The 20,735-nt window shown below is 40.6% G+C and overlaps 1 protein-coding gene across 2 annotated transcripts; it reads right to left on the bottom strand.

Moving 5' to 3' along the window:
• Positions 1-84: 84 nt before the first annotated feature.
• On the bottom strand, positions 85-19,399 carry PRKAR1A (protein kinase cAMP-dependent type I regulatory subunit alpha). 2 transcript variants are annotated; one of them, XM_081029388.1, is made up of 11 exons: positions 19,005-19,399; positions 15,673-15,855; positions 10,275-10,445; positions 9,395-9,486; positions 9,130-9,191; positions 8,025-8,071; positions 7,192-7,350; positions 5,887-5,947; positions 4,661-4,782; positions 3,620-3,701; positions 85-3,269 (listed from the first exon to the last, which is right to left on the bottom strand). In XM_081029388.1, exons 2-11 carry the CDS (start codon positions 15,847-15,849, stop codon positions 3,097-3,099), a joined length of 1,146 nt encoding a protein of 381 aa, XP_080885514.1. In that variant the 5' UTR covers positions 15,850-15,855; positions 19,005-19,399; the 3' UTR covers positions 85-3,096. The 2 variants fall into 2 exon arrangements, with proteins under 2 accessions (XP_080885514.1, XP_080885513.1); XM_081029387.1 differs by having other exon boundaries at positions 18,596-19,344.
• Between the last annotated feature and the right edge of the window lie 1,336 nt (positions 19,400-20,735).

Raw genomic sequence — 20,735 nt, 5'->3', positions numbered from 1 at the left:
GGGCCTCATGAAAATAAAAAAGGGTTCAGTTATTAATTTGTAGTTGGAGATAACACAGGATTAAGAAAACTGACATCATGCTACTTCAATTTTGAACCGTCAATATTTACTTGTAAGTCATTAAAAAACAATTCTATATGAGCCAATGTATTAGAGGGAGGATTAAACTGTAACCAGTACAATCAACCTAGGAAAATTTTCTTTAGTTATATTCTGTTGTAACTCTAATGGTTCCCACTCCAGTGAGTTGAGGGAATGGATTACTAAATCATTAACAGGGTGCATGTGTTACAAAGCAGTACAAATTAAAGGATGTTCTAGAATATAACGTTATCTCCAGTTTCACTGGATGTCAAGAAATTAATACCAATATATTAATGAGTACAACTTAATCATCTCACTTCTCTGAAATCTGAGGAATAGATATCAGAAATAACATTTTATACATGCAAAATATATAGGCACACCTAAATATCTAAGTGAATATATTAAATTTAAACCAAAAAGTTTACTGATTCCGAAATGTTTCCCCATTAAGTCTGGGAAAGTTCCAAGGCCAGAGAACCAATCTGTCTTCAATAAAAAGGAAATCTTCAGCTTCTGATTTAACCTTTTCCTTTTATAACTCAGTAAACACATCTGTTGTATCTCCATTATCCTTTTAAGCAAGATGCATTCTTTGACAAACTGACTTGGAAACCATTGAAAACAAACATATGACTCTTTTCAAAACACCAATCCCATAACTGGCTTGATTTTCATTCTTGCCCACCAGATTAGGAGATTCTGGGGGAGGGGGAGAAGAGAAGGAGAAAGAGAAGAAAAACTGATTCATTTAAGAATTTAAATTATTTCATCTTTTTTATTACTTGACCTACTATTAAGACAACCTATAACAAAAAGAATAGAGTATATTAGCACACACGGTATAATCAGACTAGTAACCAGGACATAATACAAACAAAATGGTCCTTTGGCCATCTCTACTTTCTAGAGCAGTAGACCGCAGAGAATCACTTACCACACCCAGAAATCACGACTTCTAAAGCCCTGAATATTAACTAAGACAAATTACGCCAATCATGATTTCTCACATATATTCAGATTGCACAAAGATAAAGCTTTAGATGTGATAATTTTTAAATTTAGACTTTAAATTTCTTAGATTAAAAACTACAAAGGGGAGTAAACAGCAAGCCAAATTATTTAAGAGCAAAACTCATTTCAGAAGCATTATATGTATCTAAATATACATGAACATGATTATACTATACATATATGAAACTGTGCAAATTTATGGCATTCTAGATAATTCACTGAAGTACAGTTTTGGCATTTAAACAAAGATCAAATCAAGCTAATAACAGAAGTTTTATTTTTAATTTTTTAAATATAAAAAGGTAGCTAAACACAAAGTATAGATCAGAAAACCCTCATTTAATATAATTTGGGAAAATAAAAAATTTGTAATAGGGTAGCTTTCTATCCCACACTAAAATGTAAAACTCCAAACTTAGTAACAACCTAAAAATTGTTCAAATCTATGAAAAAAAAATCTACCATGATCAATTCAAATTACCTGGGAAAGGTTAGAAAAAGAGATTAATAATCAGAGTCAGTTGCATACAGATGGAAAAATGCTTGCAATCACTCCCAAACATAACCCTACATTATATATAAATCACAATGAAAACAAAAGTGCCTACGTTATGGAACTGTGAGACTTTGTTTTAAAAAACAATAAAAATGAACCGTTAGGTACCATTGGTGCACATGGAAAAATGTAACATAAAGTTGATAAGGCTGGAAAATACTGAAATACAGTTAAGACTCAAAACACAAGTTTTCTTAAAAAAAAAAATTTGTCAGAGAAATAAATGCTAAATAGGAAAGCAGAACTGTTCAGCAGGATGGCCTTTTAGACCAATTTGAAACAACACAGACACATCCACCCCACCCCAACCCCCCCCCATAAATTCTAGCGGATGTAAAAAGGAGGGAAAAGGTCAAACCAAAGTAAAAAACATCTCCCCAAATCTCTTGCCCCAGTGAAGTGAGTGGGGCAAAGTTCCCAACACTGAACCCTGTCCACCCTGCCTTTATTTATCCCTTTTGTAACATCACCTCCACAGGACATTTGTTCCATCTATTCTATCTATTCTCATCAAATCCAGTCTTCTGGAATCAGCATTTAACGAGCACAGAAGATTATCCTGGAGTCAACTGAAAGATGTGAATCAACCAAAAGCTCTAAGTTAAGAATCGAGAGTGGAGACCTCAAATTCTCACTCTCAATTCAGCATCTGATGATCATTTGGCACGAGCTGAGCTGGATAAAGGTCTAATCAGGATCTGTGAGCTGAGGCAGATGTAGTTAAATCATACCCAATATATGCAGCCTATGATTTAGTTTCAAACTCAAAAGGCAGGTGTAGATAGCCACACCTAAATGTATTTCAGAACTAGAGAAAAAAAACATCAAACGATACTAGGCAAATTAGCCTGACAAACAAAAATTCTGGTTAAAAAGAAAAAAAAAATGGAACAGATCATATCTATCTGATAATTAGCAAAAATGGGCATTTTCCCACCCTTAATCTAGTTTAAATACAGGCAGATATCTTTCTAAGACTCTTTTATATCCATTTTTCCTAATTCTTAGAACTTAATGAGAAATCACTTATTCTAAAGAAACACAGCATATGTGGCCAGTCTAAAATATGCTTATAACTAGAAAATTACATCACTTAAAAAACAATCTTGCACTGTTACATCGTTACTCTGGTAATTCATCTGGTGCAGGGGTCTGCCCTCCCCAGAAGGCGTGGCAGGACTGCCCACGCTGAGTACTAACTGCACAAAGAGAAGCATAACAGCAAAGTCTCCGTAAAACTCCTTCTATTTATTTCACTGTGTATGAGCATTCAGTTAATGCTCCAAATTAAAAACGGTGCAATAAAAGCAACTTTTAATATAAACAGACAAGAAGCGGCGATGCCAGTGGCCACGTGGCGCTGCCAATAGGGGAAATAAAGCATCTGCGAGAGTGAAGCATGGACTGGGGGGAGAAGAAAAGGGAGGCACAGGAGGCAGACTTCAGACAGACAGTGACACAAAACTGTTGTACTGCTGGATGTTTCGTTTGAGGATATCTGAGCATGGGCCGAGGACACGTTCAAATCTAGGTCGGTCCAGCTTAACGCACTTCAAAGGGCCACGAGCCACCACGGTGGCAGCACGAGGACGATTCATCAGCAGTGCTATTTCACCTGGAGGAGGAAAACAAGAAGGATAAGAGGCGGCTAACTTCTATGGGGAACATTTTCTTCAAGGCGCACTTCTGAGAAAGTGAGGAAACAACTATGTTTCTCCCAATAACTTAGTACAGGTCACACACCACATCTGCACTTACAAAGAAAACCTGATAGGTATGAGACAATCGATAACTTAATTATTAACTGAGTTAAGGTCAAAATCTCACACCACTTCTCTGAGAGGCAAAAAAGACCACAATTAAAAAATTACATTCAGGAGAAGAAAAGACAAATTATGAAAGACGGTATCACACTGAAAGGTGACTTAAAGAAACTATGTATGTATTGTGAGGAAATCTACATACCAAAATAATCAGAAGGCCCCAATCTTCCCACTTCAACAAACTCTTCGTTTTCTGACCTACGTTGCAGCACAGCAGCTGAGCCCTATAATAAAATCACCAAAAAGCAAAACAAATACTTTCAAATCCAGGGTGTCATTTTAAATATCCTACGCAATTTTAATAGCTTTGCCAAAAACAAAAAAGGATTCTGTGGTTATTTCAAATTCTGTGTTCATCTAAAAGCTGGCTTAAGAGTCACTGCATGAGCTTTGATTCCTATTTACCCAGCAGCCCCTGCGAGGGACCATCTCATCAGGCAAAGGTACTTGAAGAGTTCAGACTCAGGTTAGTAGTGACTGCAGCTGGGAGCACAGAGCCCAAGCTTGGCATCTGACACCTGCTTTTAAACGTAAATTTTACAGGCCCACCACTCCCAATCATTCACATAGTGTCTACAGCTGCTTCTGCACTATGACACAGAGGTGAGTCTTCACAACAGAAACCTCAGGCTCGCAAAGCCTAAAATACGTCCCATTGGGCCCTTTACAGACAGTCCCTCAACCTCAGGTTAAAATAAAACACATTACCACCTACTGAGCCACATTCATAGAAAATCGTTTTGGATTTACTTGGCAGTCAAAAGCATCTGCTGTATATTTCCATGGATTGTGAAAATATGAAACATAGTAACTTTTAGAATTTGAATACTTGCCTTTGATCCTCGGGTGCCAAATGGCCCAAACAAGATTTTAAGAAAGATGATGCAGAATTATCAGTTTGCTATGCTAAATGGTTTGCTTAGCTTACATGAGGATTAATTTTGAGTGGGTCAGAATCTGGCTATTACTTTATGAAAAACCAACCCATCCACAATTCTGATTCCAACTCATTTAAAATGTGGTGGTCTGAAGGGAAACCAAATAACAGCATTTCAAAGTGAAACGCAATTTTTAAATAAAACTGTCAGCCATTCTTTAAATCTAAGGTGTGAATCAGAGGTAACCCCTTTTTTCTCTCATAGAGCGTACAACTTCTTAACGTATTAAATGTAGAGTTCTTCACCTCTAAAATAATGAAGAACTCGTCCCCTGGCTCTCCTTGCACCACAATCTTCTGCCCATCCTCAAACTGGACCGGTTCCAAGGCATCAGCTACTGTCAGACGTTCCCACTTGTCCAGAGATTCTGAAAAGCAAGAATCAAAAGAATTCCTCTGCATTATTTGGTATTGCTAAAAATTTCCAAGCAAAAAGTAGAAAGAGACTCAACCAAATAGCTATGCCTATTCAATACTCTAGTCGTGTCTCAAGTTAAACATGGCACCTGTCTTCAATGACCTCTAGTCTCAGCAAGATCCCCCTATTCCTTACAGATAACCCTGAGATCTTTACTTCAGCATCCCCAGTGACCAGGTTAATTTACACTAACTGCACCCAATGGTAAAGAAATTTAAAAATGTAATCGTTAAGTATTCCTAAAGACTGCCATCAATGCAAATCAAACCTGTAATTACAGGAGCCAAAAGTAAAAGTGTCATCATCCATATTATTCCAGAGGTTCACAGAAAATATCTATTTAAATCCTCAGTTGAATTAATTTATGAAACCAACAAGAACTAGAAAATAACTTTAGTTCTCAAAGGCCAAACTAAACCCAATACACTAAGAAAATGTAACCATTTCAAAGAAAGGACAAAAAAAGGGGGGGCGGAGAATCAATTCACTGTAACAAAACAATGGCAGAAGACATTTTACCTTACAAAAATCACCTTCTCTCATCTCAATGAAGAACAGGTTGTAAAAATACATTTATCTCCAAAATCTCCACAAAACTTCTAGCAGTTTTTCAGAGAAAGCCAATATACGACACCTAGTCTTTCTACAGAGGAAATGCATTCTTGGAAATACTTTCCTTAGCCAATAAACTCACTGATGGAGCAACAGAGACAGAAGCCCCAGGAGGAATGAATAACTGTGGAAGTCCACTGTCCTAAGAGGAACACTTTTAGCCTTTTTGTCTCTCCAGGAGAAATGAGGAGCATGAAATTCCAGAAGGCTTTTCCCTGGTCCAATCATTTCTAATTAAGAGGTTAGTGACATACTAGCAAATTAAACACACTTCAAAATTACTTCTTAGTCCAACTTCAACTCTGTATTCCATGTGTTTGCATTACTATCAGCAAAAACAGAATTGATAACTAGAGCAGTTTTTATGAAATACAACAGGTTCTGCTTAAATATCGCTAACACTTCAATTTAATAATTTTCCATGCAATCTTCCAAAACTCACCTAAAATGGAAACTTTACTAAGGAACTCCTCATACATCTTCCGCTTTCTCAGAGTGCTTCCCTATAAATAAAAGTTTAACAAACGTCATGTGAAAATGTGTAATTATCATATAATGCTGTGAAATAATAAAGTTTCAAGTAAATTAAAAAAAGTCACAGTTTGCTGCTGCTGCTGCTGCTTAATACATGAGTATTTTTCTTCATGTTGAAGAGGGGAAGGCCCTCTGTTTAGCTCAATAGAAAGCTCTTAATCACTTGCTCCTAAAAGGAACGTCAGATGTATGACCAAAGATAGTTCTCAGTACCACCAATTAGTGAAATGCCAAAAAAACAAATGATAAGTTCTCCAAAAAAACAACCAAGTAATATACTTGTATGTCACTATAGCTAAATATATTTCCAGCCCAGGCTCCTTCCTCACAGCCCCAATCCTCCATGGAAGTACAGAAATAAAACTGTTACCACTTAGAGCCCACGCCCCACCCCCCAAAAAACTGCCACATCCCCAAACTTAACCAAGTTGTCTTATCTGCAAAGTTTGTTAAATATATCTGGGAGGAAAAGGGAGAAACACAGCCCTCTACAATAAACATTCTTTACACAGTAAATTGCCTTGGCAATTCATGTACTTATATACTTATAAGTATGTATATATGTACGTATGTATCTCCATTCATCCCCCAAATACAGAAAATTTTCAAAGTGCGTCCAACTGCATATTGTCAAATAGCCAAACAAGCAGTGTACAAATTTAGAAAACCATTCTTCAAGATGACAAATGCCATTAGCTGGGATTTAAACACCCAAAGCTGCTCTATAAATTTGTCACAGAGTTCTCAAAATGTCTGACTATCTCAGCAGAAAGTTCCAGTGGTTTTATTATTTTATTTATTTGTTTGGAGACAGGGGCTGTAACATTTGCATTACTGATAACGCACTTTCTGTTAGGGAAGCTGGTAACTCATGAATGGCCTTACGTAACTGTATGCACTTAGCAGCAGCATCTATCAGACTATCTGTGACGCGTAAAGATTCCGTAAGTGAAGACGCATCTACCGGCCAATGGACAGTCCCAAACGTGAGCTGACCATTCCGTACACACCACATTTGTTTCCCATGTTATTTCTGGCCCAACTTTTGTTCTAAAAGATCAATGTTTCAAATGGTACAATAAAGGATGCTAAATTGGGCTCAATGCAACGCATTCATTTTCATTTGGTGTTACTATTCAATTATTCACTGTAAACATTAGTTATAACCTTAGACGGCATTCTACATCACACCCCCGAAACCCTGGTGTCTTACCATAAGGATTCTTCTATAGCTGTCTCGGTCAATGCCCCACAACTTCACATTTGTCTTGGCTTTGACAGTGGCCGCTCTAGGTGTTCCATAAATCAAAGCAAGTTCTCCAAAACTCCCTCCTTCCCCAACACTGGTCGCCCATTCATTGTTGACATAGACCTAAAGTGCAAATGACAAAGAACTGTTTTGTCTACATATACAAACACCTCAGTATTAAAACCTCCTTCAGAAGTGAAAAACCTGAACTTTGTTTTAAAATAGAACATATTGTGCTTTCAGTACACAGCAGAGCAAAATAGTTGACTTCTGACAATGAGTTCAGTAAGTTCAGAGTGTCTGTGATTGCCCTGGTTTAATTACCTGGTAAGACAAAGGTACTGCGTGGGGACGATCACAGCAAGACGGTGAGCTAAGCACGGATGACAAACATACAGGTAAGAGTGCCGGGCTGAACACTCCTGCGCTAATAAGCAGTTTACTTGCATGAGGCACTGACCCGTCTAATAATCCGGGGAGCAACACTATCACTATCCCCATTTCATGTTAACCAAACCTATAGAATCAAGAAACTGGTACCAAGTCTCATAGCTGACGACTGGCTCCAGACTCCCCCTTACATCCATCTTACTCCACAGCACGCATGCCGAAGTCCTGAACTGCATGTCAAGCTAAAGAAATTACCTTTAAAGACTTTGTCATTAAAATATTTTTCACAGCGTACTGACAGAATTTGACATAAAAGGGCTGTAATAGCCCTTCAGAAACTCTTAGAAGTAAATATCAATACATGAACTTAAAATTGTCAACATATTTTTGCTCCTGTTAAAACTTACATCCATCTCTCCTTGATCAATCACATAGAAGTTATCCCCTTCGTCACCTAAAGGACAGTAAAAAAGTTAAAAGCATTTTACAAATTAAAGAAATACAAATAGAAACTATCAAGTTAATGTAAAATAACACTTATTTTATAGTGGCGCTGTAAGAGAAAAGTGTGTTATAAATTTACACAATCTTTCAGGGAAAAAAGTTCAGCAATATATTTCAAGTCATAAAATTGATCAAATTTTCGGTCATCTCACAAAGAGTATCTCTGAAAAATAACTAAAAAGGACTATATATGTGTACAAAAATATTAACTGCCTATGATTTATAACAACAAAATAAAACCCAAATAAGTAACAAAAATCTCACATTGTCACAAATAGGAAAATAAATATATGGATTATCAAGACCCATGAAAATATAAGATTAAGGAGTAAGGAAAAAAGGCAGGGAATACCAAAAAGATTAGATCCATGTTAGTACCATGTTTCCTCGAAAATGAAAGCTAACCGGAAAATAAGCCCTAGCTTGATTTTTCAGGATGACATCCCCTGAACATAAGCCCCAATACATCTTTTGGAAAACTGAATATAAGACCCGGTCTTACTTTCAGGGGAAACACAGTATATGTGGGCAAAAAGGTAAGAATCATTAGAAGGCATAAAACCTCACAAACGGATGAGCTACATGATGAAGAATGCAAGTGTTTTGCTTATTTCCTACTTTATTGTATGAGTAGGTAACAATCAATATAAAGGGTATATGAGATATATACAGTTCTGAAACGCCACACAACATTCAATATAAAAATGTAGGAATTTCCTTTAACAGTTACTATCAACAAAATTGTATCAGATACTAGGGAAATACTAGTCCCTTAGGGAAAGTGTGCATTTTAGCTCAGTGTTAATTTAAAAAACAAATAGTATAAAATCCAGTAGTATGAAAGAAGTATAAAAGTATAAAAGAAGCATAAAAGAAGTATAAAAGAAGTGGTATAAAAGAAAGAAAAGGGTAGACTAAAAAAGGAAAACAAACTTCAATTTTGAAAAATCCTAGTTTCATCACGTCTCCTAGAATAATACTGCAGGTCATGAAGGCAACAGCTCTTACCTTGCTGAATAACAGTTTCTCCAGCAATAAAGGAAACTGGAAACATGGCATCAAAAATATCACTGCAAGGAATAAAAGGCCTCGTGTTAAATTCCATGTGCCTCTTCTATGGATTTCAAACATTAACCTTAAAATTAAAGCTCCCAGATATTCAGCCCATATTGCCATCAAGTGAACAGTAAGCCTTGAAACCTGCAACACTGATGAGACTAGTTTGGGACCACAGCCAAACTGGGAAATGGTGTATCAAAGAACCTGTACCTACCTTCTCTCATTATCATCAAGATGTGAAAACAGCACATTCTTTTCAATGGCCTTGGCTAAAGCAGCCATTGTCTTATAATCTTTTGGTATAACCTAGAAAAGAATAGAAGGTCAAATGACAATTCCATAAACCAAAAACATTTCATGCTTGTAACCTGCATTTCACTTAAATGTCAAGCTACATTATGGCATTTAAACAAGACTGCTTTGAGTTAAATATTTTCAACATAACGCACTTGTACTACCTTTGATCCAGAAAGTACAAAACAAATATTGATTAATTAATCACCTTTCCTAGAGCCAGACTGGTAGGTATTTAAAGGCTGGTATTTGTTCCCAGATAAAAACCGAAAAAACAAACCAAAAACACCTTGACCAAGGTCATTATTCTGAGGCAAAAGTAAACATTTTATGGTAATTAGTCATTTTTTAAACTGTAATCATATACTAATTAGCTTCACAAGCCTGTTGCCAAGACAATTCTCTTCCCCCTTCAGGTTAACAGCACAACTGGAAATAACAAGCAGGTTCTAAGGATGAGCCGATTAAGATGAATGAAATTTCTAAGATAAAAGGGTTAAATAAGCCACAACATGAATTACAGGATGTCAAAAAATTGACACCATGATTCAAGAGAAAAAGGAGTACTGCCTGCTTCTACAGCAAAACAATGACACGGAAAAGAAAGTCCCTAAATACAATCAGTCACTGCTTTATAATCACTGTCCGTACTGTTCCCCAGTACCCAAGACCCGTGCAGGATGGCGCACGGTCCATCCTGTTTGTGTTTTACTATTCAGAACCTGGCGTGCATTCGTCCCAAGCACCGAGGACGTCCAGTGGGCCCCGAGAGCACTGGCCCGTGTGTACACATCAGTTACCTTTCGAACATAGGATGCAGCATCTTCCTCCGTGTAGACTTCGGCGCTGATGGCTCCGCGGCGCCTCCGGCCTTTCACCACCGGGTTGGGGGGAGGAGGAGAGATTTCATCCTCCCTCGAATCTCCACGAGTGCTTACTTTCTGCAGGTTCTGAATCTGTTTTGCCTCTTCCTGAAAATAATTATAAGTTTATAAAATGAGATCTTTCCGAATGTAAAGTTGGTATTCTCATATTCCAATGAGAGTCCATCCACCTCAATAATTTCAAATCTCTTCCTCTATTACCAATGTGAAAGTTAAGGGGAAAGGCCAATTTTAATTGGGAAAAAATGGACTCGAGTTTGATAAGAAACTGACATAGACTGTTATACTGTTTCTCAAATGATAAGAGATGCTATACTTATTAATGAACAAAAGGCTTTAATTATTACAAGGACATGTAACAATCAAGTAAAAAATTGGATACTCATTATAGTAATACATTGATAACAACGATTTGTAATACACACAAGAGCAATTAACGGCTAAACAAAATCTTGAGGAATGAGGGTTTTTGTGTGCTGCTGCGGATAACATGAAACCCCCTCCCCCAAAAAGGAATGGTATCTAAGCACAGCAGTGATCCAAGGACGTCTACATTACTGGGTTATTTCATTAATTCAATAACAATCCCTTGACATGCATGTCAAATCTACGTTAGGCAAGGAAAATATAAAAACCAGTAAGAGGATTCCTGAGCCCATGGAATTCATTTCTAGCTGGAGTCAGAAACAAACAATGACATGATGTGTTGGTAACCAAGAATTTTTAGTAAGATCAGATTTAACAAGAACCATTCTTTATTATCAGCATTTACACTTGATGTTGAGCCAAAAAAAAAGTTTACCTTCTTTTAAAAACTTCTTGTTAAACCAATTCATATAAAAACTGAGATGAACTATTTAACATTATTATTTTTCAAATCTAGAGCCTTTAAAAAGAAATTCTTCTCAGCTCTGCAGTAAAGAACGAGTTATGCCTGACGTAAAATAATAATAAAAAAACAAGAATGTGTTATTCACTACTTTCTTGACTCATTCTCCATTATTTTTCTAAAGCATCTTTGAAATTCAAAATTAACTTATCAGCATTTATTTCAGAAAATTTTTTGATAAAAATGAAACTAAGGACATGCCTTCTTTTTTTCTCTCTCGTATGGTACTCAACACTGCTTCTGGCATCAAGACAAATAAAAGAACTACATACATGCAGCAAAAAAGGTCCAGAACAATTACCATCATGGTAGTAATAGTGTTAATTTCTATTAGTAGAATCATGCTTGACTTTTATTTTATTTTATTTTATTTTATTGTGGAGGGAGGGGTTTGCTTTTTCTCACTTCTCTGGATTTTCTAATTTTCAATTAGAAAAATGGGAAAAACGTAATAAAAATAGCTTTAGAATATTTGTATGTTTGATTACAGATGCATTTACTTCTTAACCAAATAATCCAGTAATTCCACGTCTAGAAATTTATTCTAAGATATGCATATAAGATACATATACAAAGTTAGTCATTGTACCATAGAACACTGGAAACAACCAAATTGGTCATCAATGAAGTATTTAATTAATTATACTATACCCACACAATGGAATGCCAAACACGTGTTGGAAAAGACTAGAAAGCTATTTTATATATGAATTTGTCTGTAAATGCCCATATACTACTACCTATGGAATGCTGGATGCATTCAAGGAACACAACCAACCGAGTGGGACGGAGATGTTTTACTGTTACACTCATTTGTACCTGCAAAATTCTGAACGTATGTGAATATGCAACAAATTTTTTAGAAAACTCCATTTTCATTCTGGTAATCGCAATAACCAGTAAGGTTTTCCCAATTCCCTATTAACACAGAACTATAAAACTCAAGTCTCTAAACCAAAAACAAAAAAGAACAAGACAAACAAATGAGAAACAAGAACTCATAGACACAGACAATAGTTTAGTGGTTACCAGAAGGTAAGGGGGTGAGGGTGAGAGATGAGGGTAAGGGGGATCAAATATATGGTGATGGAAGGAGAACTGACTCTGGGTGGTGAACACACAATGGGATTTACAGATGATGTAATACAGAATTGTACACCTGAAATCTATGTAATTTCACTAACCATTGTCACCCCAATAAATTAAAAAAAAACAACTCCAGTCTCCTCCAAAGTTTCAAGTTTAAGAGTACACATGAAAACACAAATTCTACCCCCAAAATGTGTCATTGGAATTTCAAAAAAGGCATTAAAAATTTCACAAGTAACATCTCATTTGGAACTGTATTCTAACTGAATTTTTAAGATAATTTTGGAGTACCAAAAGCATTTTGATTTTAAGAATGTTTCATGGATTCTTTAACAGCAATCAGATTATCACTTCACCTTAATGACTCAGAGCCATTGAGATTGATTTCTAATATGTATTGATATATTTTTATATCCTTTTTCTTAGTCTTATCATTCTATCAGTCTCATCCCTCTTCACTTCTTTCATATATTAAAACAATCCCCCCCACAAAAAATAAACCTTCCCAAGCTACCTACTGGTGAGTAACATTATGTTCTAATTTGTGTTTTTTTTTTAACTGGGGTGACTTTGGTTAATAAAATTACATGGGTTTCAAGTGTACAATTCTCTAACACCTCATCTGTACATTTGTTGCATTATGTGTTCACCACCCAAATCCTATCTCCTTCCATCACTATCATGTATTTGAATGTTCTAATGTTTTCAGGTCCGATTCGGTCCCCACCACTAAATATACTTTAACAATGATCTGTTCCCTCCCAGCCCTTCCCATTCCATCCTTCCCTGTGGGTGAAGTACACTTCCCACCGACTGACGTGGGGCTTGGCCGTGGAATGTAAGTGAAGGTCCACACCACATGTGGTTTGTATGGTTTGGCGCTGCCCTCTGGGGCTTCTGTCCCCTCTCTGCCTTGACAACAGCATGCTCTCTATAGTGGCTGCTCCTTCTACTCAGCCCAGAACTCGACACTGTGCAGTGAAGAAAACAAGATGGGCTGAGCCCAGAAGAGCTGCATATGACTAGGAACTAAGGAAGGTCTTTTGTAGTAAGTCACTGAAGTGTGAGGGCTGTATGCTGCCGCAACAAAAGCTAACTATTACACTGCACGACCATGGACAGCCAAGTTACTTAATTTCTTAGTTGTAGCTGCTACCTCTGTAAAATAATCAGTGACCTCACATGTCTGAAATAACGAGTATGTATGTACGTAAAGTGCTTCACACAGTACCTGGCACAAAGGAGACACTCAATGGTTGTAGCTATTAAAATTCCTCTCCTCTATCCGACAGGCAAGGTTCTAATAAATATACACATAAAAGAGGACTCAAATTCCAGATGATGGCCTGAAGTAAAAGAGTTCAACAGACCAACTGCGAGAATTTCTGAAGCACTGAGAAGCTGAGGAGGCCAGAAACATGACCCCTGGTTAACACAAGGAAGGAAAAGACAAGAATGTGACTGTATTTTGAAACATATAAACCTACCCTAACCAACAGACTAAAGACCTGTCTAAAAGCTGAAAATCTAGCTACTTCAAAGTTCCCATATCTATATTCAACCCTGGCTAAAGGAATGCATGCAAGTGAACAAAGACCCTTGTACTATAGGAAAAGCTGTGACTTTTATTAAAAGAAGCCAACACATATTAAATCTGACAATTCCATCTGCAAAGAAACTAATGATTTCTTGCTTTCCCCCTTGGGGCGTGCTTAAACAATGCAATGGCAAGCACAGGCCTTGAAATTAGCACCACACATTCAACATTCCCTATAAAAAGACACTCTTAGGGGCGGCTGGACGGCTCAGTTGTTTAGAGCGCGAGCTCTGAACAACAGGGTTGCCAGTTCGATTCCCACGTAAGACAGTGAGCTGTGCCCGCCACAACTAAATTGAAGACAACGAGCTGCTGCTGAGCTTCCACAACAAGACTGAAAGACAACTACTTGGAGCTGATGAGCCCTAGAGAAACACATATTCCCCAATAAAATAAAAAAATTAAAAAAAAGACACACACTTAATGTCTCACCAACTTCATCTCCTCATTTAATGGTTTCTATTGCCGTCCAAACAGAAGAGGGATCACCTTACAATGACCCATTTCAGAACTAGATCTCCAGGAACATACTTTATCTCAAAACAAAAATGTCCCTAGCATCCTGGCTCTAACGTATTTCACTATTTGGAAATTGCTTAAAAAAGAGAAAACCAGACTTCCTACTACAATTCCGAGACAGCACGGCTACATTCATAGAGCTGGTTGTTGTTATTGTTAAGATGCCTGACCACCGAGCTACCCAAATATTTTAAAATCTTAGTATAAACAGATGATTTTACTAATAAGCTGTGCTGATTAAGAAACTGTCCAAACCAATGGGATATATTACAAATATTTCCTTTATGCAATTAGATAATGATCATATACCTAAGGAATGCTTAATTGGTTCATAATCATTATAAACCACATCAAAACTTCAATATGCATAAGAAAACCTCTGAATTTATTTCACTGATTTACAAAAGCAAATCAAACTACTCACAACATTTAGCAATCCAGACTTTCTCATTCATCATTTGTTGAGGGAATAGAATTAAAGCATTGTCCTTGATGCAAAATTATCCTTTGGCTTAGAAAAACGTATACCACATGTCACACTGACATACTCACAATAAGGATGAACAAAAGAATAAAAACTGAAAAAACAAAGACTAAAAACTGGATTAACTTTCTTCAAAAAGAAACAAATCCTGACCAAAACTGTAAATCCAATTTTGACAACCATCAACCTTGATCTCTGCTCTATAGTCAATTCATCTGAGATATTCTCTACAATAAAATGGACTTCACTCATTCGGTTTCTGATACATCAGTCACAAGCTAGACTAAAACGTTTCACTACCTTGGTTTCAAAAGGCTGGGGTAAGTTAAGTGTTAAGTTTAGTTGCTTTGCTGAAGAGAAAAGCATTACCTGCTTTCAAGTACTACAGAATTTTTCATTTTACACAAATGCTGTTACTACTACTGCTCAACTGTATCTGATCACTTGTAATCAGTTTATTTTAGCCAGTTTTATGTATCAATCAAAACAGTTACAGGTTTCAAAACCTTTTGTTGGTCAAGTAAACTTTGCACACAGGTTTATTTTCTGATAAACTGTGATTACAAAGTTAAAAATCACTACAAATGCCTTAACTGTATTTCTTTTTTCAAATTCTATTTTAGACTTATTTGGTCAGAATTCCTTTTCTTCCAAAAGCTACAAATTAGTGACATTTTACAGCATTACACTGAACAGTTGTCAGGGTCATCTCGTCATCTCCCACACTTATTTTTACCTTCTCCAGCCTCTCAAAGTATTCCCTGAGGAATGCCATGGGTCTCTCGGGCCGGGCGGTGCACAACTGCACAATAGAATCTTTCAGCAGGGCCTGAATGTTGTGCTTCTGCACGTACAGCTCACATTCCCGGAGGCTGCGCTCCTCCTCGCTGGCGGCAGTGCTGCCAGACGCCATGGTTCTCTACGAGGAAAAAACATATGCTAATGTAAACTATTTACAAAGAGCAAATGCCAATTCGGCCTTTGACTTAACAAATTCATTAGGACTGATTCACAAGGATTTTTTTTCCTAAGTAGATGTTTTTTTAAAGGGAGGTGGGGGCTAGGGACTAAGCCGTACAGAACTAGCATTCTTCCAAGGAAGTGTTTCATTCAGTTGCAGAGGCAGGATCTAGTCTCTGTAGGCAGCAACAATAAGAAGCCAACAACCTCAGCTCCAGGGAGGAAGTATGAGCTACTATCCCTGCCGAGCGAGGCTGCAGAGGGAGGCTGCCGAGGGGTCAGGCCCTTAGGGAATTTCATTCTGTTCTCCCTCTGTAAAAGAAACCATGATGACGTGGGAAGTGTGTAAATGGTAAACAGGACAGAGAATTACACCGGCACAGGAGTAGGCCCTAAGTGAAAGCAAGTAAGCACAAAGAAGAACCTCTAACATTCCCTACACGGAACTCCTGTCCCAGGGGCTGTCCTAATGTCACCCAGCAAACCAGTGGAGCAAGGGATCTGATTAGCCAACTACTAGCATAATTAAGCATTTTTAAAGCACAAAAGGAACCTCAGATGAATCTTAAAAGCAACCTTTTATTCCAGACTCTTTTAGCAGATTCCAGCCCTTAATTATAACACTTACTCATTGGTAAGAGGGAAAACCCTTAATAGAAGAAAAAAAAAAAGGTTACCAAGTAAACTATAAAAGAATTGGACAGGAAAATGTCAAAACATTTTTTTCATCTGGATAGGAAAGTATTAAAATATGTTAAGTTTTAAGCTTACATGAAGATTCAATAACAAATTACATTTAATGAATTTTAAAGGGTTCAAACTACCTTGATGTGAAGTAAAATAGAGAACAATGTGCAGCTAACCTTACACTGGAATAAAACCTTAGTAATTTAACAATAGTCATAAACTGTTTTCCTTCTAACTCCTAATTACTAAACAATTAAGATTAAAAGTAAAAAAGGAGGTCCCCTTCACTCTGCAACTGAAATTAATACTAATCAGGCTTTTCTAAATATAATGCACACAAACCACTGAAATGAAACTGTAAAAGAAACGCTACAATAAAGAGTTAAAGTGCTGCCCTGTTACTCGGTATGTCGTTTCGACAACTTTCCTAAGGGTCAATAAAGACTGGATTAACAGATCACGAGAAAGTGCGCAGCTACCTGACGACATACATTAGAGGACACGGGAAAAGAACCGTGCTGCTACTTCGGAAATACACACTAAAGAAAGTCATTCACTTGAGAACGGATTTATACCAGCCACTTTTCCATGTCGATCATAAGAACGAAGACTCTCCTTCAGTAAAACTTTCTACATTTCAGATGACACTGAAGACTGCCAAGAACAATGATAAACCACATCCTGCATGCTTCACAACACGCAGGTATATTTCAGGAACATCAACACACATATTCAATTGACCAGAGAAATCATTCCAAGGTCAGCCCCTGGTGGGTAGAAATGAGAGCACTGGGTCTGAGAGGTGAAACTGTTTCTTTTTGTTGGAAACAAAGTAACGTATTACACAAGACCCCCCAAGACGCCCCCAAGATTACGCAGTCACCATGCAGAAGCCCTGACTGTCCGGATTTCAGGGCCGTAAGATTCTCCAGTCGAATATATACCCCGATGGACTCTGTACTTAGTCTTAAGAGCCCAACACTTGGGCTGCTCCTCCTCAAAGTCATTTAACACTTGAACGTTTTCAAAGAACTGTCTCTACCCTGTAGAAATCACACAGATTCTTTCTTTTGGGAATTCGGGTGGCGATAAAATTCAGTGTCAAATGGCTGACACGCCAGGCAACACGGAAAACCCCGGAGAGTCTGGCGGACGCAGACTGCCCCCAGGAAGCCAGGACCCCCCCCCCCCGGGGGCACGTGGAGCGAGTGCGGGCTCCCTTGCCTCGGCCAAGCCCGAGCCTGGGGGCCGTCTCCGGGACATCCCACCGGCGCCGAGCCGAGCCGGCGGGGCTACCAGTCACCGTCTCCTTTCGCGAGGACGGACGCGCGGTGCCGTCCACGCGGGCCAGAGTGACGGCCCCGCCACGCGCGGGGAGGCAGACCCGCACCCCGCCGCAGCCGGAAGGCCACAGGGGCGGCGAGGCGGCCTCAGCGGAAAGAACTCGGGAACGGCCGGGCGGTGACCAGGGACAAAGGGAAACGGAGGAGTCAGGCTGAACTCCTCCGGGGTGGGGTCACGCCGGGAAGGAGGCAACGCGAGTGCGGGACCCGGCGAGGAGACGGAGCGCGGAAAACCGGGGCCGCCGGGTCTCGAGCCCGGCCGCAAACGCCGACGGCCACGGCGGCCGACTCCGGGCACAGCGAGCTGCTGCCCCGCGGAGGACGCGAGCGAGCGAGCCGGCCGCGGGGCGCGGGGGCCGGGGGCGGCGGGGCGCGGGGGCCGCGGGGGGAGCGCGCGGGCGTGGGGGGCGGGGCGGCCGGGGACCCCGCACTGGCGCGGACGCTCCCGCGGCCCGGGGGCCTCGGAGGTGCAGGAGAGGGGTCGGGGGCGCGGCCCGAGGCGCGAGGCCTGCGGAGAGGGGCCTGCGGGCGCCGGGGAGGGGTAGGGGGTGCGGCCGTCCCCCTGCAGGTCGCTCCCCGTGACGCCATCTTGGATCGGTCCAGCTCCCCCAAACGGGCGGCGAGGCGGCGAAGCTCGCCGCGCCGGGGCCCCTCGTCGACCCCACTTACCTGGGGACGGGCGGCCAAGGGCGCGGGACTGCGAGTGCGAGTCTGCGGCTTGCTGAGCTCCCTCAGCACTTCCCTCCCAGCCCTGCTCCACTCTGCGATAGCGGCTCCGCGGCGGCTCCACCGGAAACAACCCGGCCGCAGCCAATCAGCGCTCGGCTGCTGACGTCAATGTGCCTCGCTCTGGCCAGAGCCGTTGCCTAAGCAACCTTAAAGGCGCGGCGGCCCCGGGTTCTCCCTGGCCCCTCCTTGAAGGACCCCCAGTCCTCCTCACTCTCGAATCTTTCTCCTTCAGCTCTACGTTCATCTTACCTCCGTCCTCACCCGCAGGCCCTTCCTCGCTCCTGCCTCTTCTCCTTTCTTCGCTCTCTCTAGCTCAGCACTTGCCTTCTGTTTACCTGTCCCTTCTTACCTGTTCCTCTCTGGATGCCTTGGATCCACTTTATTCTTCCTTCGACTCTTCGCTCCCTCTGTGCGCAGCTTGCGAAAGCTGCCTTCTTGCCTCCTCCCCTTTCCTCCCTTCCTCTCTCCTCCCCACTCTCGCTCTGCCTCCCTCGCCGCCTCTGCCTTTTCTCTCCCCTTCCACCCCCGCCCCCCACCCCAGCTGGCCCACGTGGGGCGTCTCGGATGACAGGTGGGCGACTCCGCCCCGCGGCCCCTGCAGGGGGAGGACTTGAGGCCCGGACCGGGATTCCTGCCGTTTCCAGGCACCCGGGAGGCGGCGGCCCGGGCGGATCTGCGGCAGCTGCGCCGGGGGCCGAGCGCGGGCGGATGCCCGGGATGCGCGCGCCGGACCGCGCATCCTGTGCCCGCCAGAGCTGCGCGGGCCTCCGGGCGAGGGCCCGCCATCCGGTCCAGGAAATCTGAGCCCTGCCAAGTGTCTGCTTGGCCGTTCGAGCTACTCTCCTCTCCGGGGGTGCAGTCGTCCGTCCGTGGAGGCCACACCGTCGCCACGGGCACAAGACACTGGAAGGGACTTTGTCAGGGTCCGAAAGAGGCCTGAATCCTTCTGGAACCTGAAATGCCCCCCATCATCACGCCTGACCCCTCACGATGAGAAGCATAAATCTTGCAGATTGGCACAAACACCCCGTGACCATACAAGAAATCCCAACTGCCCGCAAAAACTGCACTAATCGAGGATGATTGGTGAGGGAGCGACTTGACTCCTTCAGCCATTTTTTTCCATCAGAGTATCTGCCTGTGGAGGAAGAAAGGGGGAGCAGGGGACAATTTTAGACATATGTGTCGCTAAATGAATACAGAAGGCCCTTGGACGACATGTCTCGTTGTGTCTGACTGGTGGTACCCGTCGTACTCACATGGTACAACAGGGTCGTATGTGTAAACCATAGATTTAAAACTTAATGCAAAAAATACATTACAATATCTCATTAATAATTTTTATATTCATTCCATGTTGCAATGGTAATATTTTGGATATATTAGGTTAAATATTGATAAGATTAATTTCACCTTTTAAAATTTTTTAAAATATATAATAGCCATTAGAAAAATTTGAATTATATTTATGGCTGGTGTTATATTTCTGTTGCATAGCACTGCCCTAGGAGGCCAACTGCTCCCCTAAATCCATCGGGCTATAATAAGTGTCCTGCCCATCAGAACATTTTATTTAGTTAGGGTTATCCCGTTTTCTGATAGAGGAAGGGTAGGAACTGTCAGAAAAACCATTATGCCTGGTGAGGGTGGAAATGTAGGAGGGAAATTTCTCCTCTCATGACCCCTCACCCCCATATGTTGACCATTGGTCTTTTGCCAGGGATGGATGGAATGGGGGATTAAAGTCAGAGGTTCAGTCATATAGGATTTCACCCTCGTCAGTACAAAGAAGAGCTAACAAACTAAACCCTAAGCTGGCAAGCAGGAGAGGGAATTCGATAGCATTGAGCAGGCCCGGTCCTGTACTGAGAAGAAAACAGTGCAGTCAAATAAATCTGAGTTTGGTGTCAGGCTCTGCCATCTCCGGTAATTGACTTAATCTCCGTGAGCCTCAGTTTCCTCAATCATAAAAGAATGAGCAGGGCTGTGTTAAAATTAACTAGTAAAGATGACAACAGCAAACATGTACATAGCACTTACTATGCCTGGTACTGTTCTAAGTGCTTTACACAATACTTAA

The sequence above is a fragment of the Rhinolophus hipposideros genome (assembly GCF_964194185.1).
Source record: "Rhinolophus hipposideros genome assembly, chromosome: 20".
Lineage (NCBI taxonomy): Eukaryota > Metazoa > Chordata > Mammalia > Chiroptera > Rhinolophidae > Rhinolophus > Rhinolophus hipposideros.
Note: the sequence above shows the minus strand (reverse complement) of the source record. Positions and strands in the feature narration are given on the sequence as shown.